Raw genomic sequence first — 26478 nt, 5'->3', positions numbered from 1 at the left:
TCTCTCTCTCTCTCTTTCTTTCTTTTCCTTTCTTCCATCTTTCTTTTTTACAAGGGTCTGGTGCTGGGCGCAGGGGGCCTCATCTTTTCCATCTCCCAAACTCCTGGGTAGAACGTATGATGGTGTCAGGGGTCACACCCCGAAGAAGGGAGCAGCAGACCCTTGGCCCCTTAGGTGGGGTCTCTGGTCCCTACTAAACCTCACCCATCCAGCTTGATGAAAGTAGGCCCCTGGACCCTCGAACCCTGGCACTGCAACCTCTGCCTGGCATTTGGGCACTGTGAACCAAGGAGCACCCACCCTGAAGGGGCTAACCACCAGCAGTGTCAGTCCCCCCCGGGGGTGGGAGGAAGAGAGGAAGAAGGGACAAATGTCAACCTGGGCTGTCTGTCATTGCACACACAGTGAAGGGCTTCCAGCCCCCTCTCCTGCCCCTCCCTACCCGCCTTGTTTCTACCCCAACATGACCTTTGGGATTCATTTGGCCAAGAAACTGTGGCTCTGACTTGAGCCAGGATGGTCCCTAGCAGCAGGGCTGGGGTGAGCACTCCCGACCCTTGCTGTCTGACTACGAGCAGGGGTAGCTGAGACTGGGGCCCTGACAGAGGTGAGTGGTGAGGGGGCCTCTGCAACCCTGAAAGTCCTAGTGTGACTGTCACTGCCAAAAATGCTGGCCCCCACCCACCATGACTGTGCCACACCATGCATTCCTGCGGCGCCTCACTCCTCAGTAAAGCACCTTTGGAGTCAGTCCTCTGTGACCGTGCAGGCCGGGAGGGAGGGTTGGCTGTGGGGCCTCTGGCTGAGCACCTTGGGTTCTGGGGCCCTCCCAGCCTGTGGCTGAGTGCCCAAGCATCCTGGTACCAGCCCATCTTGGAGACCTAGAAGAGGGCTTCAGGAGAGAGGAGTGTGTGACTGTGAGCAAAAGACTGTATCTAAGACTGTGTGCCTGTGAATGTGGGAACAGGTGTGTCAAATTGGGGGACCAGATGAACATAAGAGTGTGACTGTGGGTGTGATTGCCTGGCTCCTGTAAGAGGTGGGGAGTGACAGCGTTTGGGTAATAGTCTGACATCACACATGCATGTGGAGGTGTGAGGGCAGCAGTAGTGGTTGAGGTCATGGTCACTGAGCAGGGATGGTGAGGGGAGAAGTGCTCCACGGGGCCATGCAAAGCCCAGACACTTTGCCCAGTCTTGCTAGACTTGCTGAGTTTGGGCCCAGTCTGTGGTTTGTCCAGGTGAGGGGATAGGTGAGGGGGCCAGGTAGAGGAATAGGGGCTGCCTTGCAAAAAAGAAGAGGGGTCAGGGGACTGAGGAGAAGACACTGCAACTCTGGGCCAGTCTTTCCTCTCCATGCATGTACCTAGGCAAGCAGTGACTGGGGCACATGCTGGCCCACCACCCCCAGCTGGCTATGACTCCCTGCCCATCCACTCCTGGCTTCATCACCAGCCTCCCTTTCTCTTTACAAGACAGGCTTTGCTACTACTCTGCCATGACCCAGACACTTCCCACCAGCCCTGGGCTCTTCCCTCCTCTGGTGCCATCTCCACCTCTGCCTCTCCTGCTGTCTTCCCCCTCTCCCACTGACCTAGAGAAGAGCAAATCTGCCTGAGCAGGTGCCGAGCAGGCCATCTCTGTTAATCTGCACGTGTCGATGGGCCTTAACCTTTGAAGTACCCAGTACCTACAGCTGATGACCTCTTCTCTGAGCTCCCCAACCCCACCCTGTATGTGTGTACGAAGACCACTTCTCCATGCTCCAGTTCTGTCTCTTCTGGTACATTGGTCTGCAGCTTCAGATGCCACCTGCTGCTGTGGTAGAGCAGTAGGTGAGAGGGGCCACCGCTGGTGCAGCCTTGGGGTGTGGTCGGAGCCACCCTTCTCCTACCACCTTAGGATTCTAGCCCAACCCCTCTCCCACCTGCTGTTAGATGCCTGGAATTACATTCTCTTTCCTCTTCCCCCACAAGACTTCCAGATCCTGTTCTGCAAGCCTGGCTGCTGCAGAGGAAGAGTGAGCCTACGATAGGGACTCAGGGCAGTGGGACATGGATCAATGGTGTGGGTAGAATGGGTGAGGGAAGGGAAGATAGGACATTGGCTCCCTGGAGTCCCTTCCACTTACACCCCCAGCTGAAGGTCATCATCTGTCTTTTCTGTGCCCCGCTTCCTCCACAGGCACACCAGAAGAGATTTTCCACATCCAGTGCCCCAGGGCTCACTTTCCCATCAGCTCCAGTCCACCACAGTGGGGACTCCTTACATCACACTCCTTTCCTGGGTGACACCCAGGGACAGGCCCCTCTAAGGCAATATGGCCAGCGAGGCCCTAGGGAAGCCCCACTCTCCTACACAGGGTGAGGCTGGAGGGCGTGCTCTGTCTCCCACCTCTGCAGGCCCCTCCCAGGCAGGCTCCAGGCCCTGAAAGGGCCTCTGGGAGGCAGGTTTCTGTTGAGGAGAGGACATGATTCTGACAGCACAGAAGCATCAAGCTCCCTGACCTTGGGGAATTTGAGCAGGGACCAGCAGTTCCTGCAGGGATGCTGCAGACCGGCCCTGGAATGAGGGTAAAACTTCCCACTCCCACCCTAGGGCCTGAAAGTCTAAGAATTGAGGCACCAGGGCCTATCCTCGGAGGCACAGGAACTGTGGCAGAGAACACAGAACTGGTCCTTCTAAAGGAGGGGTACTCCCCAGGGCCTGGGGGGGGCTCTAGGGTGCTACAGGTGGTGAGTGGCCCCTGCCTCCCCAAGGAAAGTACTCTTGGTCCGGACAAGGGAGCTCATTAAGGGGCCAGGAAATGAGGTTTCCCCCACTCTTCTCCCTCTAGGAGAAATAAGGGCAGCCACTTAGAACCTTTTTTTATTATTATCTTGAGATAGGATCTCTCTGCGTTGCTGAGGCTGGTGTGCAGTGACACAATCACAGCTCACTGAAGCCTCAATCTCCCAGGCTCAAGTGATCTTCCCATCTCAGCCTCCCAAGTAGCTGAGACTACCGGCACACCCCACCATGCCTGCCTAATTTTTTGTAGAGACAGGCTCTCACTATGTTGACCAGGCTGATCATCAACCCCCGGGCTCAAGCAGTCCTCTCACCTGGGCCTCCCAACGTGCTGTGATTATAAGTGTGAGCCACTGTGCCTGGCCTTAGAATTGTTCTTTCACTAATTAAGAATTCCTGAGCCCTGCTGTGTTCCCTGCTATGTGGGAATATAATGACGAACAAGCTCTCAGGGAGCTCACATTTTATTTGGAGGAGACAGACAATAAAGAATTAAATAAGTGAGCAAATGAGACCAAAAAAGCTTAGCTAGTGAACAGCACTACACAGAAAATTACATAGGATGTTGTGATAGATAGAGGGACTTGTCGGATGGTTGGGGGATCTTCTCTGAGAGGTAGCATTTAAGCTGAGCTCTGAATGGTGAGTCAGCTATGCAAAGGTCTACAGCAGGAACATTTCAAGCTCAGGAAACAGCCAGTGCCAAGCCCTAAGGTGAGAATGAACTGGCCTCTGTGTGTCAGAACAAGAAGGAAGGGCTGTTGAGACAGAGGTGGAAGATGAAGCTGGAGAGGTGGGGAGGGGGTAATGCTCAGCTCATGGAGGGCTTAGCAAGCCCGGGTGAGGAGTTGGGATTTGATTCTTGGTGAGATGGGAGCCACTGGAGGGTTTTAAGCAGGGAAGTGACATGATCTGATTGATGGTGGTAAAGACTGCTCCACCTGCTGTGTGGAAGTAACAGAGTGGCAAGGGGCAAGAGGGAAAGCAAAGCTAGGAAGGGCAAGCTAGGAGGTCACAGCAGTGAGACATATGGGCGCTGGGACCAGGGTGGTTGCTTGGAGTGGGCAGATTCTGCACCTGTTGGGGGAGTTTTGGGGGCATGAAAGAGAAGAATCCTGAGGAAGTTCTAAAGTTTTGGTTTGAGCACCACGGTGTATGTTGGAGGATCTGGTTTTGGGAAAAAAAAAAAAGGGACATCCTGGTAAGGCAAAAGACCTGTTAGCCCAGAGGGACTGTCCCACAGAAGCTGGAGCCACAGCCCTGAGTTCTGGAAGAGGAGGCACTAGGATGGACACACTGAAGCTATTGGCATGTGGGTGGTGGTGAAACTCCGAGGAGAGAGGAAGACAGAGAACCCAGAAGCTAGAATAGTCTAACCACAGACTCCACAGGGAGCAGGGAGCCCGCGTTGCTGACTTCTGAATCCCACTCGGCCTTCTGTGATGCCAGGAGACTTCCTGATGACAGCTGTGGACTAGGAGTGAGAGATTAGGGAGAAGTGGAATGTGAGCACCAAGAGGCCAGAACTTCTGCTTTGTTCACTGCTGTACCCTCGGTGCCCACCTGGCACAAGGTAGGTGCTCACTAAGCACCTGTGGACTGAAGGAAGAAGGAAAAGGTGTGGATCTCATCGCACAGTTGAGATTCCAGGCACCCAGTAATATGGGTTTGTCAAGATGCCTAACTCTGGGCAGGAAAGGAGAAGATCTCATTATGTATGGGAGATCCCCCAACCAACTGCACAGTTTTCTATTTCTCTGTGGGGAGGGGGGGTGGCACAGGAAGGAAGGGTTGGCGTCGAAAGACCAGCCTGAGGGCCAGGTTCCCCAAAGTAGGAGATGGCCAGATGGACCAAGCCTGAGGAAATCGGCACTCTTGGAGACTGCCACCAGAGGGCACCCCGGGCACATGGCAGGAGATAGACACTACTCATCCCAACCAGACTGCACAATTTCGCCTTTTCCTCTTCTAAGGTCCAAGGCCCTACGAAATGGGGAGATCAAGGGAGTTGGGGGAAGAGGGGCAATTAGGTGACTCAGATTTACTAACTGACTCATCCAACCCTGGAACCTGACCTTATTACAGAGAGAGCCTGGATCCTGGACAGAAACTTAGCCTTTATCAAGGTCACAGATAAGTCCTGAGTCTGTTTGTAGACTAAACCCTGACCTTGATCTTAGACTGAGTCCTCACCCCAGTCCATACTGAGTCCTGACCTTAATCATAGACTGAACTTGACCCTAACCACACTCTGAGCTCTGACCCTGCCTGTCCATTCATCAAACCCTGACCTTGATCCCAGATTGAGCTCTGACCCCAGTCCGTAGACTAAACCCTGACCATTACTGTATAGTGAACCCTGACTTGGACACAGACTGATCATGGACACACATTAGCCCTTATTCAGGCCATAGACTGAGCCCTGACCCTGGGAACAGATAGCACTGACCCTGGTCCATACACTGAACTCTGACTCTGATCACTGAGCCTGACCCTGAATCTGGTGCCAACCTGAACACTTACCCTGATCCATATGCATTGTATCCTGACCCTGGACAACAACTGAGCTTTTATCATGGTCACAAATTGAGCCTTGATCTCTAAGACTTGCTTTCCCAACACCCCAGTGAGTTAAGGACCTTCCAGAAGAGACTAAAGGCCAAGCTTTAGTCTCAGAAGGAAGTGATTCCTGGAACCACTTTTGTTGTGGAAGGAACTCTGGGTCTCCAAATAGTCCAGAAACTCCTCGGCGTTGGACCCCTAAGAGGCAGCTAGGTACCTTTTCAAGGTACCCTCCATAGCTGGGGGGGTGGGGCCTCTTCTGCCTGCCTGTCTGTCTGGGGAGCCTCCCAACTGGCAGCCTCTTCATCTGCCCTTCCGACTCCCTTCTGCTCCACGGTCTGTGCTCCACCCCTTGCTATCTTTCCAGGAAAATGAGGAGGGACATTCCATGCAAGGGGTGGAACCAGGCCATGACTGAGGGCCCCATGCCCCCAACCCGTACCCTGGCCGGAAAAGAAGCCCCTCCCTCTGGGAGCTCACTTTGGCTGCTTGCTCCAAACAGGCAAGACAAGGTGAATCAGGCTCAAGGGGGCTCCAGCAGGGCCTCAGGTTGACAGCCGCCAAGACACAGGAGCACGAGGCAGCTGCGTGGGAAGTCCTCTACGTTCCTGGAGTCTGCAGCGTGTGAAGGTGTGGTAGGTGAGGGCAAAGGACAGCACAGTCCCTCCCCGGGGCACACTCACCAATTTAATTTCCACCATCCCCAGGGTTCAGCCTGGGTGCCCTCCCGCTGCAGGGCACACCAGCCTCAAGGCTCACCTAGGGAGGCACCGAGGGCGGGGGTGGGGGCCAAGCCAGGCAGGAGCTGGGGCGGGGGAGGGGGGCGGCTTGAGTCAAAAAACGCTGACGCCAAAGACAATGAGCTCTCCGAGGCTGAGGCAACTCATTTGGTCCCGGCCACGCTTTATTAAATTCTCATAAACCTGTCAGGGGGGACAGGGCTCGCTTCAGTTTACCTCATTAGCCCGACACAATGACAGTGGTGGGGGAACAGGCAGGGTGGGGGTGCGACAAGGGGAGGCTGGCGCTCAGAACTGAGAACTGAGCCAGCCGGGAAGATAATTGAATTAAGTGGCTTTTGTTAATGGTTTTTAAGACTCCAAAGTGTAAATAACATTTAGGGGCTTTCTTTTAATGGGGCTGGGGTTTTAGAGACCCAGGGAGCTTAGGGGAGGCCCAGCCTGGTCCCTGACTTCTCCCCCACCCTAGGGGAGCACCTGAGGGGAGAACCTGCGGGAGCCGCCCCAGGGATGCATTGCAGTTAGCCTTGGGAGGACCAAGGCGACTTCCCCAAGGGAAGGGGACAACCCATTGGAGCCAAAGAAGCTGAGACAACTTCCTGGTGAGTCTTTGAATAGAATCAGAGTACGTGAGCAAAAGAGGGGATGGATGCAGGGGGCTAACTGTGATGACCTACCCAGTCCTGGAATGCTGCCGTTGGACAAAGTGGCCAGGGATGTCTCTGAGATGTTGCTGGAGGCCTGGTCCTGGCCTCCTGGGGTCAGTGTTCATTCCCCGTGAGAGGTCAGTGGGAATGGAAGGTATTGGCTGTGTTGCCAGCAGGGAGTGAGGTCCCCATCAAAGCGTATGTGGGAATGCTGTGAGTTGGGGTATCCCCAAACAAGGCAATGGATTAGACTAGACCCCAGGCTTGCTGAAGGCAACTGGACTTGATCCAAGCTGTAAGAGGAACCTGAAAAGATGGCATGGTGAGCTCACTTCTCTGGGGGCACTAGGGCCTCAGGGAGCTAGGTGCCAGGGAACAGGGACATAGAAGTTGATAATCCAGCCCCTGGCTTTCCTCAGTCAACAGCTTCTCCCTCCCTGCAGACAAGACCAGGCTGGGGCATTGGCTGGATTGAAGGCAAAGAGCTGTGGGCTAAGATTCCAAGGGGCTGGAGGTGAGATGGGGCGGGGCCGGCCCTGGGCCAGCCCACAAAGGGTTAAGGCGCTAATCGCCCTGCATGCGACAAAGGGAAGTGGGTTTTCTGATCCAGAAAGGATCAGTCCCTGGGATGCCCCATCAGGCCCTTCAGCGTGAAATTACACCCCAGCGGGGGTGCTCCCCTCCCCCTACACACACATTACCCGCCGGGCCTGGCACAGGATTAGGGCCCAGAGTCATCAGCGTAATGGATCGCACCTCCCCACCCCATCCCTTCCCCCAGGAGCCTTCAGTCCTGCCTCCAGGCCTAGGCCAGCCTCTTTCCTCACGTCTGTCCACCTGGCGGTTGCGCTGCCTGGTCATCCTGGCCTCACTCTTGGTCTAGTCATTCCATCTGTCTCCTGCAGCCATACATTGAGCCCCCACCTCCCTCCTGGTCATAGTGGTAGTGTCTTCATAAGCTTTCATCGGCCTGCCAAAGGTACATTCCATTGCTTCTGTATTTGTTGTCTGTCTTCCCCCTCGCACATCAGGTGCTGTCCTGCTCAGCACCGTATTCCCAGTGACGGGGCTGCATCTTCCATGCAGATGGTGCCCAGTCAGCTAATGTTGACTTCCCATCCACCTCACGAAGACTGGGGCGTGGTCCCTAAACTCTGGACATTCATGCTGAGGACTAGGAGGCTGTGCCGGGACAGGGCCAGGTCCTCTGGAAGACAGAGGGGGCTGTGGCATGGCCGCCGCCTTGGACCCAGTCTCATCTCTTAAGGATGGCGTGAGGGAGGCAGGCAGGAAACGCGACAGGGCCTGCGAGGACAGAGGGTCCACCTGTCCCTGGGTGCTGTCCCAGGAGATCCTCTCACTCCACTGCCCCAGGCTGCTGTGCCTCTGCCCTCTGATGACCTCTAAGCCTCATCTGCACCCCCAGCCAGGCAGACCCAGCATGGGAAGAAGCTCTGAATGGAACAGTTGAGGAAACAGGATGATACCATATGGAAGAAAAAACCCAGTAAGACTCTCGGAAACCAAGGCTGTCTGAGAAAGGTGCCTGTATGGACCACCCTGACCAACCTCTACACAGGAGACAGTGGCCCAGGAAAAGCCAGGGCTTGCCCAAGCCTGTACTGCAAAGCCATGGCAAGGCCCAGACAGAAGCCTGGTTCCCTGAGGCCCTCAGCAGAGCTTGTCCCTCACAGGCTCTTCCCAGTTAATTTAACAAGTTCAGTACTGATTGAACACAAACTCCACACCAGGCTGTACGCCATGCCAGCTTCTGCCCAGGGAGCTCCATCTGGCAGTGGTTGAGAACCGTATATAGTGACCAGAGGCATCAAGAGAAGGAGGGGCATCTCCCTCCCCTGTGATAATCTGGCAAGGCTTCCTGGAGCGGGTGGCATGTGGCTAGGCTCTGAAGAGTGAAGCCTCTCCCGAGGAAGAGGGACTGGCAGAGCAGAGGTACCCAGGGAGAGGGCACAGTGAGTGTGTGAGGCGCCACACCAGTTGGGTGGCACACTCCAGGACAGTGTGAATAGACATGTTCTGTGTGGCTCCCAGGTCAAGCCAGACCTGATAAGGAGGCTACTAGGTGGCAGATTTCAGACAACATGGGGAAGGACTTTCCAACAGCCCTGGCGCAGGCTGCCCTGGAAGGTAGTGAGCTGCCCATCCCTTCAGGCTTGTGGATAGGAGCTGGGTATCAGTGATTCCTCCCCAGATGGAGGCTGAACTAGAGACCTGTGAGGATGTCTATTCCGAGAACCTGAAGCAGAAATGGCCAGACTTTGACAGGCCTGGCACTTCAGTAGGCGACCTCCGCCTCCACACCTTGTCCATCCTCCTGGGCTCTGCAGGCCCCTGGTGGCTGGAGTGTGGGAGAGGGAGGTGACAAGACAGACAGAAGAATGACTGCTTTTTCGGTTATTCTTCTATGTATCTATGGCTTCCACCTAACCCGGCAGGGTGGGGCGCTTAAATCAGGCTCAGAAATTGTCCAAAGCCCACTTAAAAAAATTAGGGACTGAGGGCTAGGCATGGTGGCTGACACCTGTAATCCCAGCACTTTCGGAGACCGAGGCTGGCTGATCACTTGAGCTCAGGAGTTCAAGGCCAGCCTGGGCAACATGGTGAAACCCCACCTCTGTCAAAAAATACAAAAATTAGCTGGGCGTGGTGATGCGTACCTGTAGTCCCAGCTGCTTGGAAGGCTGAAGTGGAAGGATCCCTTGAGCCCGGGAAGGTGAGGCTGCAGTGAGCTGTGATCATACCACTGCATTTCAGCGTGGGTGACAGAGTGAGACCCTGTTTTTTGAAAAACAAATAGGGACTGAGGCCCAGAGAGGGGCTTTTCCAATAGCCCACAGTCCGAGAGGCAGGTTGGGGCTTGCAGGCTGTGCAGTCCTTTCTAGGCAGCTTATTGAGGGCAGACTGAAGGTAAACCTGAAGGAGGTGAGCCTTTCAGACATCTCGCAGGCCCCGCCTCCACAGGGGCTGTGCATGCTGAGGAGATGGGGAGGGGCGGGCTGATGAGCACCTGTCCTTATCTCCCCTTCACCTCTCCCGTGTCGTCAAGCTTCCTCCTCAGCCCACTGTCGTGCAGCTTCCACCTCAGCTAACCCAGATTCTTCCTGAAGCACTGGGGCTCCTGTGTCCTGGAGTTCTCTTCAGGAGAATCCTAAGGTGAGAAAGAATGTGTTCCCTCCCTCCTGGCTGCCCAGCACATGCTATGCAGAGGCCAGGGTATGGGCAGGGTGACCTGGGAAGGACCCAGGCCTGCAGGTCTATCGTCCTGCTCAGGTGAAACCAACAAAGAGCAGCTTATGCGCACACTCACACCCACGTGCACCCACACACGCCCACACAGGCTCTTTCCAAGAACAGCTCTTCAAGCCTGGCTGCCAAGGTAAAGGAGCCATGGGGCAGTCAACCTCAGGAGGAAATATCGCTTCTGCAACCTTTGTTGTTCAGAGGGCTTTGTGAAATCTCCAGACTCTTCTTGGAAAGGATCCCGGGCTGAGGTGGCAGTTTCCCGCAGGGGGAGACATGGGTGAGGGCCATGCAGCCTCCCTGGCCTGGAAGGGGAGGCCAGGCTTAGAGTCATTAGTGGTGGTAACAGAAGCTTAATCCTTCACTTCCATTATTACCTCACTCAATTCCCACAAGCCTGGGGGTAGACAGAGGTCTCCCCATTTTACACATGATGAAACAGAGGTTCCCAGAACCCTAGCAGCTTATCAAATGGTCCACAAACCCTAGCAGTGAGTCAGTGCTAGAAATGAAACTGACTGACTTGGCACCAGTCACAGGCTGAGCCAGCCCGGCCCCAAACTGAATCCTACCACGGCCCATTCTGAGCTCCAGCTCTGACCTCTATTTGAGCTGTGTCTTGCCCTAGATTGATCCTGAATCTAGCCTCAGATTGCCTCTCCTGTTAGCCATGAGCCCTTCGAGGTCAGAGACATGTGCACTTCTCATCACCCCTGCTCCTTTACGTGGATATACGTGTGATTATTTGAGTAATCTCCATTTTATCCACTAGACTATATATAGGGCCGGGAACTGAGTCTATTTTTGTTTAGCAGCACTTATCATAATGTAATAAGAGCAATAACAAGCAAGTATTGGCCGGGCGTCGTGGCTCATGCCTGTAATCCCAGCACTTTGGGAGGCCAAGGCAGGTGAATGACTTGAGCTCAGGAGCTAGAGACCAGCTTGGGCAACACAGTGAGACCTCATCTCAAATAATAAAAATAAAAACAAATTAAAAAAAAAAAAAACAAGCAAGTATTGAGCATTTACTAAATGCCAAAATTGTGCTAAGTGTTGTACAGATGTTATCTTTCATTCCTCACAAAGAACCCTGAAGTAGGCATTACCATTCACCCCACTTTACCAAGGAGAATACTGAGCCCCAGGGTAACACTAGGAGGAGGCATGTAGACAGACAAGATGCTCTTGGTAGTTCCCTCCACCCCTCACACTCAGTTGCCTGGTGAGGAATGGGGTGGAGAGGGAAACCTTGGCTGGAAGAGGAAGTGGAGGCCCTGGGGCAGGTGGGAGAAGCGAGGGCTTTCTGGAGGCCTCGGGTTTCTGAAGCCACAGAAGGGCCAGTGACTTAGCTGAAAGAGATGGGGTGGGCCAGGCACGGTGGCTCACGCCTGTAATCCCAGCACTTGGGGAGGCTGAGGCAGGCAGATCACCTGAGGTCAGGAGTTCGAGACCAGCCTGGCCAACATGGTGAAACCCCGTCTCTACTAAAAATACAAAAAATTAGCCAGGTGTGGTGGTGGGCACCTGTAATCTCAGCTACTTGGGAGGCTGAGGCAGGAGAATTGCTTGAACCCAGGAAGCGGAGGTTGCAGTGAGCCGATATCACGCCATTTCACTCCAGCCTGGGTGACAAGTGCAAAACTCCGTCTCAAAACTCCATACATACATACATACATACATACATAGAGATGGGGTGCGAGTAAGACCAGCTATATATTTCATGGGGTCCAGGGCAAAATAAAAATGCAGGGCCCCTTGCTTAAAAAGTACAGATTTCAAGATGGTGACATCAGAACATCATGGGGCCCTCTGAGCCCAGGGCCCTGTGTGACTGCATGGGTCACAAGCTCATGAGGTGGCTGCAGGAGGGAGCATGCTGTGAGGAAGTGGGCTCAAGGCGGCCCCTTGGGGTGGATGTGTGGGTTGGCGCACATGGGTGTTCACATGGCAACTGGGACCAGCATCTCACTCTCATGTGGGCATTTGGGTGTCATCTTCCACAAGCATGGGGCAGCCGCTACCAAGTCTCTGTGGGCACCAAGCCAGCAGTGTGGCTCGGGAGACCATCTGTAGAGGGGATCTGGTGCCACTGAGCATTCGGGGGCTGTCTGGAGTGTGAGCAAGCCGGGGAGAATGCATGTCTGGGGGTGGAGCAGGTGTGTGGAGCATCAGGTGACAGAGCGTGGCTGTATATCTGCCGGTTTGCAGTAGGTCTGTGTACACTGGCATGAGAGACAGGGAGACAGACACCCTGGGATTGTGTGGTCCAGTGCAGAAGTCAACATGTCCCAGGGGTGTGAGAGGATTAGCCAGGAGTGTGTGTGCGTGTGTGCTGTGAATGTGTGGGGAATGTTTGTGAGAGACGGTCAGTGTGTAGGGTTGTGTGTGCCTATTCCCACATGCCTTCCTGGGTGCTGGCCCTGCTGCTTTCCCTATCGTGAGGGGCTCCCAGGTGAAGACCTCTCCAACGTGCTCCAGCCCAGCCCCCAGGCCTCTGTGGGGCCAGGTCCCCTCTCAGAGTGACATTCTTGCCTGCTGTGGGGTGGGCAGCCCCGCAGAGCTGCCTTCTAGGCTGCTGGGGTGATCCTGGGCCAGTGGTGTCAGGTTCCCAGTGCTGAGCCCTCCCTCTGCAACACTCTGAGGGCCTTTGTTGGAAGTTCAGACACACTTGTCAGGGGGGCGGGCAGAAGGCCACCTCCTAATCGGCTTTCCCAGAAGCTAAAGGAGAATGAGTGATGGGGGTGGAGGGCTCCAGCCCAGAGCAGCTCTGTGGGAAAGAGATGAGGGAGGTGCCTAGCCCTAAAGGGGTCCATGCCCCAGACCCTCTCAGCAGGGGCCCCTTCCCCGAGAGCCCCTAAGGAACCAGACCCCTGAGCTGCAAGAACACTGCGGCCAAGGCCTAAGAGAAAGGGGAATTACCCGGTGCCGTGACTCAGCCAGGCGGTGGCTCACGCCTGTAATCCCAGCACTTTGGGAAGCCAAGGCAGGTGGATCACCCGAGGTCAAGAGTACGAGACCAGCCTGGCCAACATGGTGAAACCCCGTCTCTACTAAAAATACAAAAAATTAGCCAGGAGTGGTGGTCAGTGCCTGTAGTCCCAGCAACTGGGGAGGCTGAGGCAGGAGAATCCCTTGAACCTGGGAGGTGGAGGTTGCAGTGAGCTGAGATCGCGTCATTGCACTCCAGCCTGGGCAGCAAGAGCAAAATTCCACCTCAAAAAAAAAAAAAAAAAAAAAAGAGAGAGAATGGGGAATTGGGGAATTTGGAGAGAAGCTTCAGGGAGCCCCCAGCCTTTCCCATTTCCCCCACCATGGGCTATCTGAGCACCAACGGCATGCTGGGCCCAGAACTGCTCAGCTTCTCAGCCTCCCCAGTGCCTTCTCCTCTTTACCTCCTCTGAGCCACCCAGGAAGCAGGCTGGACCTGGTTAAAGATTCCTATTCAACAGAAGAGGAAACTACAGACCAAAGAGGGATAGTTATTTGCCCTCAGTAAACAGCAAGCCAGGCTTAGCTCATCCTGGCTTCACCAGTAGCTTCCTCTTCTCTTCGTAGTCAGCGTTTCCCTGAGGTCCCATCCTCTGCTTCTCTCTGTGTAATCTCATTTAGCAACGTGGCTTCATTCACCATCTCCCTGTGACAACCATCAAGGCTAAGAGCATGGATTCTGAGGCCAGCCAGGTTCATCCCTTGGTTGGCCTGTGACTAGCTATGTGGCCCTGGGCATGTTATTTAACCACTCCATGCCTCAGTTTTCCCATCTGTAAATGAGGATAGTAATAGTACCTACCTCATAGAGTTGTGTAAGGATTAAGTGACTTCTTTTTATTAATATTATTAACTATTTTTTGAGACAGAGTCTTACTCTGTTGCCCAGGCTGGAGTGCAGTGGTGGGATCTCAGCTCACTGCAACCTCCACCTCCTGGGTTCAAGCAATTCTTCTGCCTCAGTCTCCCGAGTAGCTGGGATACAGGTGCCTGCCACCATGCCTGGCTAACTTGTGTATTTTTAATAGAGTCAGGGTTTCATCATATTGGCCAGGCTGGTCTCAAACTCCTGACCTCATGATGTGCCCACCTCGGCCTCCCAAAGTGGGATTACAGGAGTGAGCCACCATGCCCAACCAAGAGACTTCTTATGTGTAAGGTGCCAGGCACAGAGAAAGTGTGTCAGCAGCAGAGACAGACCCTACATCTTCCCTTGAGTAAATCGAAGGCAAACAAGACTACACTGAGCTCAGGATCATTTTCGGACACTCACTCCCCTCCAACAGAGTAGGGGTATCCATCTACCCTACTGCCTGGCCAGAGACTCGAAAGTACCCTTGATCCTCCCCATCCTGCTTAAAATCACCACAGAGATTTTCCTTCCGAAATCTCTCATCAATCAGACCCCTGCTCCCCACTCCCTCTCCTAGTCCAGATGGATGCCACCCTCCTCTCACCAGGACATGACAGATACTGGCCTCCTCTCTGATCTCCTGCCCCCAGCTCCTTCTCATGAGCCACCATGCAGCAAAAGTGGGGGTTACTAAAATACACATTGATCACCCCACTCCCTCACTGGGAATAGCTTCCAGTGCCTCCTACAGCCGTGGCCCTTGGGCTTGAGTCCAAGGTCCTTATTTCCCTCCTCATCCTCACCAGCTGGCACCACCCCCACCATCCTCAAGCCCCACCCAGACAGATCCCTTGTTCTTTCAGGGCTCAGGGCTTTGGCAAGCTGGCTCAGTCCTGCAGCTTTCTATGAGCTATGCCTCTCCCAAGGCACCCTTCTCTTTGACTTCCTGGTGAACACGACCCATGAGACTCAGGTCAAAAGTCTCCCTCCCAAGGGGCCTTTCTGATCTCCCTAGACTGAGCTAGGGGTCCTCTTCTGTGCTCCCAAACAGATATTCTGGGTTTTTTGTTTGTTTGTTTGTTTGTTTTTGAGACAGAGTCTTACTCTGTCGCCCAGGCTGGAGTACAGTAGTGAAGTGGCTCACTGCAACCTCCGCCTCCCAGGTTCAAGCAATTCTCATGCTGCAGCCTCCTGAGTAGCTGAATAGCTGAGATTACAGGCACACACCACCACGCCCGGCTAATGTTTGTTATTTTTAGTAGAGACAGGGTTTTGCCTTGTTGGCGAGGTTGGTCTCGAACTCCTGACCCACCTTGGCCTCCCAAAATGCTGGGATTACAGGCGTGAGCCACTGCGCCTGTCCCAAGGTCTCCATTTTTTGAACACCATCTCACCCTGTGTTATATTATTTTCCTTACTTGTTTCTATGTAGCCAGCTCCCAGCACAGGCATAGGCATACAGCAGGTGCTCTGTATATGCTGAGTGCATGAGTGATTTGAACTGCAGTGTTACCAGGGTGCCCTTTATGCCAGGGAAGGTGTGTCCCTTGGGGCTGAAGTACATAGGAGACAGTCAATGGCTCAGGCCAGGGGAGGGAGCAGTGGGAGATTTGAGGCAGATATTTGATCTCTCAGCCCCTCCCAGGGAGGCAGGGGACAAGGTGAAAGGGAGATGCTCCTGCCCTAATCCTCAGCCTGCTGGGGAGAGAGGAATGCGTCTGCTGGGGTGGACCTGGGAAGTGGGGAGGTCAGGGCCCGCCCCTGGGAAGCCTAGCAGATAGCTAGCTCCCTGCACACATTCAGACCTGCTGGGTTCTCCTACCAGGAAATCTGCAGACAGAGGAGACTGTCACCTCCCCCAAATCTCAGCCAGGTGCGTGCACCACCTCTTCTGGCTCTGGGCCCTGCACAGGCACTCTGGAGCACTGGGGAAGAAGGTGGAGCCAAAGCAGCCACGACTGAGTAGAGATCTCTTGTCTTCTTTTTCTTGAAAGGCAGCCGGAGGGACCAGAGTTTCACAGCAAGAACTTCCTGGCTGTGCATTTCTTCTGCAGGTATTGCCTGTATGTACAGGCTCGCCGTCTATCTCGCGCTGTCTCTCCTAAGCATGGTGAATGTGCTCATACACACACAGATGCAAGCAGACACTTAGGAATTCACAGCACAGGTTCTCAGACCTGCAGCTAGACTTGTAATAACACAGACACACCACAGCACACGGTGGCAGAAAGCCCTTCTTCATCCTCTGCTTGCTCACCTCTGAGGACAGAGCCCTTTCCACTGGAAAACAGCTCTGGCTGTAGATCCAAAGGTCTCTACTTACCACTCCCCTTTGGCCCTGGCTTACTTGCAGTTTTCCTCAGAATCCCCTGCCTCTCTGTCCTGCAGACCCATCCATCTCCCAGGCTACCCTGAATACTCCCAGGCATTGCTTGTCCCGGGTGTCCCATGTCCCAGGTTACTCTGCCACTTGTGTTTGGGTGAGGTCCAAACAGCCTAGAGAAGATGGAACCCTCCCCCATTATCTGCTCCCCGGCAGCCACTCCAGAGTGGCATCCTGGCTGCAGGTTAGTAAGGGTCACAGAGAGAGCTACATAGTCAGCGTGACAATGGCCAATAGTGCGGTAGGTCCGCCTCCATCCCCACTGGCCATGGCATCAGAGGGGCAGTGAACAGACCTGGAGATACTGCCTGCTCAGGCTACTGCAGGCATCTCTGGGAATGAACATGGACTGAGGTCTGAGCTGCTGGGTTCTCTTTTATTTGCCAAGACAAAGAACAGGTCACAACATCACAGGGAATAAGACTGACAGAAGGACAGATACACAGAGTGTCATGCTGCACTACACAGGGGGCAGGTGAGGGGACAGGCAGGGGTGAATTAAGTCTTGTTATTTTCAACTAACAGAATAAATAAATACAGTACACAGTGTTTTTGCCATGGGCTGGCACAACCTCTAAGCACAAATGGTCACAAAACAGCCGGTTTGGAAAGCAGTCTGTAGAGCCCATCAGCCTTGGAGTTGGGGTGGGGACCCAAGCCCCTGGACCATGCTCTGGGGGAGTGAGGAAGCAGGGAAAGGGAGACTCAGACAGGAGGGAGAGGCCAGGCATGAGGCATTCTGGAAGGGACAGTCAGAGCTTGATCCTCTGGCTTTCAGGCCCAGGTTGGCCCAGCAGGCCTGGGAGGGGCTCCGGTATCAGGTGTGGTGGGCCTGTACCCTCTGCCCACCAGAAGGGATGCACGGTGCCACTTACAAGTGTGCTGGGAGGAGATGCAGGTGTGCTCTCCTCTTGCTCTCTAGCTGCTTTCAGTACCCAAGGCTGGTGCCCTAAACTTGAGATCCCTCCGAGGGCAGGGACTGCAGGTACCTTCCCTGCCTTCTCTGGGTTTGTAGATTTGGGTCAATTGAATGGGACAAGTGTTAACAAACATCTGAGGGAAACTGGGCTGCTCCAAAGGTGGGCCTGCCTCTGGCCATGACAGAACATCACCCCTTAGGAGGTCAGGGGAGGCTTCCTGGAGGAAGCAGTGATATCTAGGGCTGTTGGATTCCAAGGCCTACTGACAATCACTTGTACCCAGGAACTGACAAAAAGCTTTGGCCTAAAAGCAGCTAGGAAGCTTCCCATACCTATCCAGATGATTATTTTTTGTTTTAGAAACGGAACTTCCTGGGGCTAATCCCAGAGAACCGTTGATGGGCCATTGGCCACAGAACCCCTCCCAAACCAAAAACCTCCTCTGTCACTGCTGGAATCTGCCAACCTCCCACAGCGCTGCCCAAGTCTCTCCTCTGATGCCCTCATGGCTGCTGGATTCCTCTTCCACACTCCAGACCCCAGCAAGACACCTGAGGATTTGGAAACCCTCAACTGCCCGTCTTGCTGCTTGCCACATGTAGGTGAGGTCTTTAACCTGGATTCCAGGCCCCTCAGCCCCACCTCTCAGGAAGTCAGCCACCCCCTTCCCATGGTCTACTGAGCCTCATCTCTGTTGCTTTGTTCAAACGATTCTCCTGGCCTGGACTGCCATCTCCCTTACTTTTTTTCCTGTTTAAAGCCTTCTCCATCTGCCGCAGCCTAGGCTGACCCCCTCAGGGGTGATGAGCATTGACTTCTCTGCAAACCGATCCTACCAGCACACCAACAGAACCTCTCTCTTCCCACTGGGAGAGGAGACAAGCCTTAGCAATCTTTACCCTGGCTTTCAGATCAACTTCTTTAAGCAGGGGTTGAAGTGTTCAATAGTGAGCCACCAAGAGTTGGGGAGCATGAGCAAGAATCTGTCTAAGCCATCCCCTCCCACTGCCCAGAGGCCCTGAGACCATGCAAAGGTATGAAAATGTGGTGACCCCAGAGTCTGGCACTGGAACTCCAGACCAAATCCAGATTGTCTGAACTAGAGGGGACCCATTATGCTTATGGGGAAACTGAGGCAGTGTCTACAGAAAGGCTTGTGTGTACAACACCCCTTGCTCCACAGCAAGGCAATGGTAACTTCCTACTTCATACATTGTGCTTGTGAGAACCTTCTGTTGTCAATTTAACTAAAAACTTCTGTCCTGCAAGGTCGTGAGCAAAAATGCAGAATGTAGAGCTGGCTAGGACCTTACAGGCCATCTAACCCAGACAGGGAAACAGACCCAGAAAGGCTACATGCTTGCCCAAAGTCACACAGCATTTTTTTTGTTTTTTTTTTGAGATGGAGTCTTACTCTGTTGCCCAGGCTAGAGGGCAGTGGTATGACCTCAGCTCACTACAACCTCCACCTCCCAGGTTCCAGCAATCCTCCCACCTCAGCTTCCCAAGTAGCTGGGATTACAGGCACGTGCCACCAGGCCCGGCTAATTTGTGTATTATTATTAGTTTCACATGTTGGCCAGGCTGGTCTTGAACTCCTGACCTCAGGTGATTGCCTGCCTCGGCCTCCCAAAGTGCTGGGATTACAGGTGTGAGCCACTGTGCCCAGCCGGTCACACAGCTTTGAAAGGGAGTTTGCTGAGCTGGGTTTCCTGGCTATGAACAGTAACACAGTTTTCCATTTCAGTGACTAGTCGGAGAGAAGTCCTTACTTCCATAATCGGCTCTGGGACAGGAAGCCTACAGAAGCCTGAGCCTATGTGTTGCTAAATGCTTTGCACACACTGTGCTCAGGAGCAGAGTTCAACCTTCACTCCTGGTCAGCCGTACTCCTGCCATGCACAGTACCTGCTGAACGTGGAGGCTGGGCTTGTGGGAGAGGAGCACCAGTCCTGCTGTCTCTGAGAGCACCTCTTCCCCTGCTGCCGCTCGCCAACCAGGGAAGTCTCACCAAAGAGAGCTCTAGAGCCCTGTGGTCAGTCCTGGCTGAACTCTGACACCAGGCCTCTGTCTTTGGAGGACTTACAGGCAGGAATGCTGGCCATTCTACTGCCTTCCCAGCCTGACTACTGCCTCCTTAATCTTGGGGATGAGGACATCAAAACTGAGAAGACAGAAGAGAAAGTAATTCATGACACCTTCTAGATGCCAGCCTGGGCAAGGGTGGGAGTGGAGCCAGTGCTACCTCCTACCTGCAGTTCCAGATCCCCAGGGTCTCCAGCTAGGGCCTTGTTGCTTCTATTTGGCATGGAAAGGAACAGCTTCCCAGAGAGGCCGCAGGTGCAGGGAGGAGACAGGCAGGGCAGAAGGGAGGGAATAGAAGGAGAGCAACGGGAAGCAGCAAAATTACTAAAACCAAAACCAGCCACAACCCCAAACAAAATATAGCTCAAGAACTGACGATACCAACACAGCCAGCACCAAAGGAAGAAACCAGGGGCAGCAGGAGAGACAGGGAGAAAGACCAAGGGTGGAGAATACAGAGGCTGGGCCGAGACGGGGGCAGGGACCAGGACAGAAACAGGAAGAGGGAGATCAAGGGAAGAAGGAAGGAGAGAGGAGAAAGAGAAGGTATGGCTGGAGTAAGCCGCGGAGGCTGCAGGGAGGGGTGGCAGGGAAGAAGAGATGGGAGTGGGGCAGGGGGCTTGGGGCGGGCAGGTGCCTGAAAATATAGCTTTATATATTTATATTTATATCTCACATTCCACACATAGACTTACTAAGGGGCAGAAGGGGAGGGAGAAAAGGGAGGAGACGGTATTGAGATGGGGGTCTAGCCAGGGAGAGCCTCTCACTTCCCCGAGGGAAGCTTGGGGCACCCCAGCCCCTGACCTCCTCCCTATTCGGCCTTCATGGGGTCCAGGCAGGGCCATGCAGAGGGTGTGTAGGTGTGGGCTTCACCTCAGGCTGGGGTATGGGGAAGCGGAGCAGGGAACAGGACACCAGGCCCTAGGATCCCTGTGCTCATGGAGTTAACTCCTCGAGAGCCACCTAGGGATAACCACAGGGCTAGGAGGGGACACCTAAGACCCCTGGCTGGGTTGGAGGCCAGACAGTCAGTTGGGCAGCGTATCGAGTCCCAGGGAGGCCGCGTGCTGCTTGGCCCGGAGCCGCAGGTTCTCGATGCTTGTGGTTTTACTGTTCAGGGTAGCTGATGCAGGAGCCAGGCCTGCTGGGGGTGCAGGCAGCAGGGGGGACCCCCACACACCCTGGTGGGCAGCAGCAGCTGCTGACAGGGACTGGTAGTAGGACTGGCAGTGCAGTGAGCCCAGCGGGGCCATGTTGACGCCCAGGTAGGGCACAGCAGCCGCCGCCGCGGCAGCAGCAGGGGCCGGACCCCCTACTTCGAAGGATGAGTAGTGCACCAGGTTGTTGGTGGCCGCCATGTGCTGGCGGAATTGCTCCTGCAGACGGAAGAGGCTCAGCGGGGACGAGGAATAGGAGTGGGAGGGGCCCAGGAGGCCACCCCCTGGGGCCGCAGGAGGGATGGTCAGGCTGCCTGGGGAATCTGCAAGCAGAGAACCCAAGAACAAAGCCCTCAGGACAAGGGCATTGGTCTGCCAGGAGAGGTGCACTCAGCCTTCTCACCCCCTTGGCACTACAGACAAGACAGGCTTCGGCTGAAACCACATCCCTCCCATCTCAGTCAGGGCATCCCCTGAAGCAAGGGTCAGAATCCTAGGAGAAAGGGACCCAGCCTTCCTGGGAAAGCTCCAGGGACCCTGCCAAGGCCCCCATGTCTGTCTCTTTTTCTTTTCAAGGGCTGTAACTTCCCCCTCCCCCACGCTGCCCAGAGCTCCCATTCCTTCACTCCAACTTTCAGCTCACAGCCCCTGTACCCTCCCTGCTGGACTTAGGGTTTGTGTTTAAGATATGCCTCATGCCAGAGCTCTGTTCCTTCAGAAATGTGCTCGGAGCCTCTGCTGCACGTGGGAGTCTCTGGTACTAATATGGTATGCACTGGGACATCCAATTGGTTGTTAAAATATTGGAATACTTCCAAATGGTTGATAAATAATTTTTGCCCTGAGCTCCTGCCGTATCCCTCCCCTGCTACCCAGCCCGTCCCTCAGAACCCCCTGGACCTTCCCACGGCTCTGCAACTAAAGGGTGAAGACCTGGCCCAGGCCTGCTGTGGTTAGTCCCTTCTGATGGGCCATGCCCCTCAGGGGCAGTTGATTACTCGCCTCTGACTGGCTCCACATGCTCAGGGACCCCCGACCCCAGCCCTCCCATGGCATCCCTCAGACCTCACCTGCCTTGGGGCTGCCCCTCTTGCAGCCCAGCCCCTTGTTCTCAGCCCCAGGGCTCTTCTCAGTTTTGGGGTCCTCAGCCCCTGCCCGGGGGTCCTCCTCACGGTCCAGCTGATCCTCGGGGGCTGACTCACTGGCTGACTGCTCAGACAGACTCAGGTGAAGCTCAGCAGGGGGGTCGCTGCCAGGCAGGCGTGGGGGCTGGTCAGCATCCAGCTGGGTATCCGGAGTGGGGGCCTCTGCCTTGTCTTCCCCATGGGAGCCCTCAGCCTCCTTCTGCTTCTGGAGCTGTTCCTTCTGCAGGCTACGCTGCTTCTTCCGGAACTTGGCCCGGCGGTTCTTGAACCACACCTGAGGACAGGAAAGGAGCAGTCCAAGGTGGGCAAGAAAGAAGTAGGGTTGGTGTGGAGCAAGGTGCTCTGGGAGAGGATGTGTGTGATAACATCCCCCCACCCCTCTAGGGAACACACACCTTCCGTCCCTTCCCAAACTCCCCTCCTATCACTGAAGGCTTTGATGGAGAGATCAGTTGCACCTTGGCACAGGGATGACATGCTGGCTCCTGGACAAGGGGCCAGACTGATGGGCTGGTGTTTCTCTGCAAGGCCTAGTTAGGAGAGTTGGGCCTTACCTGCACCCGGGCCTCAGGCAGGTTGGTGCACATGGCCAGCCTCTCACGCATCACCACATCTGGGTAGTGAGTCTTCTGGAAGGTCTTTTCCAGGGCCTCGAGCTGCTGAGCTGTGAACGCTGTGCGGCTGCGACGTTGTTTGCGGTGCTGGGAACCATAACGGGCCTCCAAGATGATGTCTTGAAATGTACAGCCGTTGGAGGGCAAGGAGAGGGGGCCCATTTAATTATGGGAAATAGCTTTGAATCTTATCCTGCTCTGACCCACTGTGGACACCCAGGCTGCTGCCAGAGCTGGTCTTGGTCCCTTGCCCTTAGAAATCACCCATCCCCTCTCCATGTGGCTATGGGCTTTCAAGGTCTCTCCACCCCATTATGCACTCTCAGGACCGCAGAAGTCTAACTCAGCTCCACATATGGCTGTCAGGCATGACTGAGGGGGGTCTTCGTTATTTGGCATTGGGAGTGGGGAGGTGGGTATTGCCCTAAGATGGATGAGTGTATTTTGAGACTCCATGATGCTAATAATCTGTAAGTCCATATCACAAGAGTTCTAAGACCCTATAGCCCTTAGATTCTGAATACTAAGACTTCTTTAGCATCAGAGTACTGGTCCCTGCCCATGAGAAGCCAGGCTGGGCTGGTACCCATCTCAAGGTCTAGTCAAGGGAGGACTGACTAGGCACACAGAATTTACCAGCACTTGATTCTCTGTCCTCTGCTTGTAAACCCCTTCATCCCAACTGGCCTGGAGTCTCTGATGGCAGGAACTGAGGCTCCTGCTTTTCTGTTTCCTGAACAGAGACCTTGGCTAGGGGGTAAGAGCAGAGCGGGGAGGGCGGGGGCGTCAGGGCTCACATCTCAGGTAAGGCTTGCTGCCCTCAGTCTTGACCCTTGTGGCTGCGTCCCCAAAGACAGAAGGACAAAGAGACCAGGTTCCAACCACTGTGGGCTTGGAGGGGAGACAGGACTATGGACCATCCATTCCATCGTCCTGTCCATATGTCTGGTAACATGATAACCACCCAGGATAGGTGTCTGCATAGGGCCAGGGTCTAGCCTCCATCCTGGGGTCTAGCCTTCAGCCCCTTCGCTTGACTAGCCCCTGGAAGATAGACAGTAACCTCTCTCCTCACTGCCTCCCATCATGTCATAAGTGCATCCTGCCCTGTCTGTGCTGAAGGGAACTTGAGTAATCTCAGCCTCTGCAAAGGGACGCCAGAGTCCTTCCCCTGCCCTCCAAGGAATGAGAAGTCATCCACAACACCCTAAATAGGAAGAGGCAGCCTGGCACAGTGGCTCATGCCTATAATCCCAGCACTTTGAGCAGGTGGATCACCTGAGGTCAGGAGTTTGAGACCAGCCTGGCCAACATGGTGAAACACTGTCTTTCTACCAAAAATACAAAAAATTAGCTGGGTGTGGTGGTGGGCCCCTGTAATCCCAGCTACTCAGGAGGCTGAGGCAGGAGAATCGCTTGAACCTGGGAGGTGGAGGTTGCAGTGATCCAAGATGGCACCATTGCACTCCAGCCTGGGCAACAAGATCAAAACTCCATCCCTCTCTACTAAAAAAATACAAAAAACTAGCTAGGCGAGGTGGTGGGCACCTGTAGTCCTAGCTACTTGGGAGGCTGAGGCAGGAGAATGGCGTAAACCCGGGAGGCGGAGCTTGCAGTGAGCTGAGATCTGGCCACTGCACTCCAGCCTGGGCGACAGAGCGAGACTCCGTCTCAACAACAAAAAAAAAAAAAGAAACTCCATCCCAAAAAGATAAAAAAAAAAAAAATAGGAAGAGGCATCTGGGTATTCAGGAAGCCCCAGACTTTGAGATACTTCTTCTTCAGTTTAAAAAGGGAGTCCTGAACCCCTCTCAAACGGACCTTAATCCTAGGCCTGACTCAGCCCTGAGCTCATGCTGGTCATCTTGGGGCAGGGGAAGGAGTGGGCACTGCTCTGTCAGCCCCACCCTGGTTGGGGGAGGAGCAACAACTCAGCATCCTACTGCTGGCTCCAGGGACTGCAAGGGTGGCGGGGGTGGTGGTGGGGGTGTAGGTGTCACAGGGAAGCCAGGCTCTCTAAACCGTGTGCAGAGCCTCTGCTGGAAGGCAAGGCCTCTATACAAAGGCTCACCTGGAGTTCATGTCCTTCCTTCTTAAGAATTAGAGAGTTGGGGGGTGGGCTGAACACCCCAGTTCCTCTGCCTCCACCAGCGGACATGAGCCCCTGTCCCTGACACCTCTCTGTGCTCTGGTCCTTTGGTCCTGGAATACTGTCAGGAGCTGATGTCACCACGAGGTTGTGCACAGGACTGTATCCAACATCCCCACACTAGGAACTAATGCCTCCACACCGGTTGGGAGAAACTTATCCACTGAGTTCTGCCCAGAGGCCTGGCGGTGTCAAAAGGAGTAAGACTGGCCATGCCCTCCCTGCCAGGCCAGTGCTGCTACCCAGGTGGAGATCCCATCCCCTTTCTGTGCCTTTGCTCATGTTGGCCTTTTTGAGGCCTGGTTCCTGCCCCTGTGGCCTTCAGAAAGCTCTCCTTGACTACCCCAGCTGATCCTGCTGCTCTGAGCTGCCCCAGCATTTGACCCTGGACACCCTCCTGTTGTGCCCTCTCATGGGTCATGGGCACCCGTTCTCCCTAGGAGTTCCCTGAAGTTTTCTGAGGCCTGCCTGGCATAGGGCTGGGCCCATGTGGGTTTACCAGCTGCTCAAGGCTGGGCCTGGGACAGGATGGGTTGGGTGGCATCACTTCCCAGGAAATCAAACTCCTCATCTATGTCACTGAATCCTTTTCTCACCCACCGAGAGGCTGGCAGGGCAGGGCAACAGTCAGTAGAACCAGGTGTGGGGGGACCAGGTTGCCGGTCCCTCATAGGCATACATGGGTACTTACCTTAGGCTTTGGGTAATAATGATCTCTGAGCACCTACCAGGCTCTGCTGAATACTTTGCATATGTTATCACAGATCACCTCCCAACCACCCTAGGGGATGGGCATGGCCATTTTCTCCTTTTTATAAAAGGAGAAACTGAGGCTCAGAGAAGAGAGCTGAGTGGGAACGTCCCATGCTGATTTCAAGTCTAGGACTCCAAAGCTCATATTTTTAGCCATGTTACGTTCCAACACCACTTGGCCCAGATTTAGCCTCTCTGAGTCTCCGTTTCCTTGTCCATAAAATGGAAATAGTAACCTCTCCACATGGGGATTGGATGATTTGGTGCACACAGAAAGAGAGAGACTCCCACAGTGCCTAACTCACAGGTGATGTCAGAACATAGAAGCTGTTATTTACAATCCCTGTGCCTGAACTCTCCTTGCCTGAGCATTCCAGGCTCTTCCAGCTACTTCCCAGCCATAATACTCTGGACTAGTCCCTTACCCTCCTACCTCATTTCTTCTTCTGTGAGATAGGGCTAATGAATGCCTCCCTCACAGGACTGTTACGAGAATTTGAAAGCGTAGGGTAGCTCCAGCGCCCTGAACAGTGCTGGCAAACAAAAGGTGCTCTGGATATACACGCAGTTCTGAATTGACATCTCTCTGTGTTGCTAAGTGACCTGAGTCTTTTTGAGCTGCCTAGAACAAGCTTGGCCAGTGCTCTCTCTCCTCTTTGCCTTCCAGAGCCTCCTCCCCCAACCCCCACAGTCCTGTCCCCACAGTCCAGTCCGCAGGGCTCTTACCAGCCAGGCGCTCAGCCAATGTAAGCGCATGCACCGAAGGCCGGTAGTCGGGGGCGTGCTGGGCCTGCTGGGCTGCCTGCTGGTGCAGGTTGTACATGGCGCTGAGTGAGTTCATGGCGTGCAGCGAGTAGCCGTTCACCCCGTAGTGCTGCATGGCGGCATTCGCCTACAGACGGAAGACGGAGAGGGGACATGAGGCAGGCCTTTCAGACTCTGCCCTCAGGGAGACCCACCCCCAGTCCAGACCCTGAATGCCCACCTTCTGATGGGTCAGAAGCTCTCTCCATCGGAAAGGAGCCTGTCTTGCCCCTGGCTTACCGTGTGGGGTTTCCTCCATCCACTCCTTCATTCACTGATTCACTCAGCAGGGCCAGTGTGGGTTTAGGGCTCTGGGCTCTAGAGTTAGACTGCCCAGGGCAGGCTGAAACCTCAACTCCACCACTCAGGAGCTTTGTGGCTTTGGGCATGTCACTTAACTTCTCTGACCCACAGTTTCTCTATCTGCAACATGGGGTTAATGATAGTGCCTATCTCATAGCGTTGCTGCAAGGATTCAGAGAAGCCTTTACAAAGAACTGGATCATAGTATGTGCTCAAAAGTGTTAGTCATTGTGATTTACAAATTCATTTGCTACTTCATGCAATCATCTCTTCTTTCAATTACTCAGGCACTTACTCAGTTTTACCTTCATTGACTCAC

The 26478-nt window shown here is 54.4% G+C and overlaps 1 protein-coding gene across 2 annotated transcripts; it reads right to left on the bottom strand.

Moving 5' to 3' along the window:
- Positions 1–18535: 18535 nt before the first annotated feature.
- DMBX1 (diencephalon/mesencephalon homeobox 1) lies at positions 18536–25941 on the bottom strand. 2 transcript variants are annotated; one of them, XM_011946859.1, is made up of 4 exons: positions 25779–25941; positions 22091–22269; positions 21462–21810; positions 18536–20714 (listed from the first exon to the last, which is right to left on the bottom strand). In XM_011946859.1, the coding sequence occupies exons 1-4, from the start codon at positions 25930–25932 to the stop codon at positions 20263–20265; spliced, it is 1134 nt and encodes a 377-aa protein (XP_011802249.1). In that variant the 5' UTR covers positions 25933–25941; the 3' UTR covers positions 18536–20262. The 2 variants fall into 2 exon arrangements, with proteins under 2 accessions (XP_011802249.1, XP_011802241.1); XM_011946851.1 differs by having other exon boundaries at positions 20263–20714; positions 22091–22286; positions 25781–25932.
- Positions 25942–26478: the final 537 nt, after the last annotated feature.

Source organism: Colobus angolensis, unplaced genomic scaffold (genome assembly GCF_000951035.1).
Source record: "Colobus angolensis palliatus isolate OR3802 unplaced genomic scaffold, Cang.pa_1.0 Scaffold106, whole genome shotgun sequence".
Classification (NCBI taxonomy): domain Eukaryota; kingdom Metazoa; phylum Chordata; class Mammalia; order Primates; family Cercopithecidae; genus Colobus; species Colobus angolensis.
This window is presented reverse-complemented; position numbering and strand designations above follow the sequence as displayed.

Excerpts from the sequence above, each read along its gene's own strand:
- DMBX1 (XM_011946851.1), bottom strand. The coding sequence starts at position 25,932 with ATGCAGCACTACGGGGTGAACGGCTACTCGCTGCACGCCATGAACTCA. Across the intron at positions 22,287-25,780 it reads ACATTGGCTGAGCGCCTGGC|CGGCTGTACATTTCAAGACA; the intron begins TGGTAAGAGCCC and ends CTTGCCCTCCAA. Across the intron at positions 21,811-22,090 it reads TGCCTGAGGCCCGGGTGCAG|GTGTGGTTCAAGAACCGCCG; the intron begins GTAAGGCCCAAC and ends TCCTGTCCTCAG.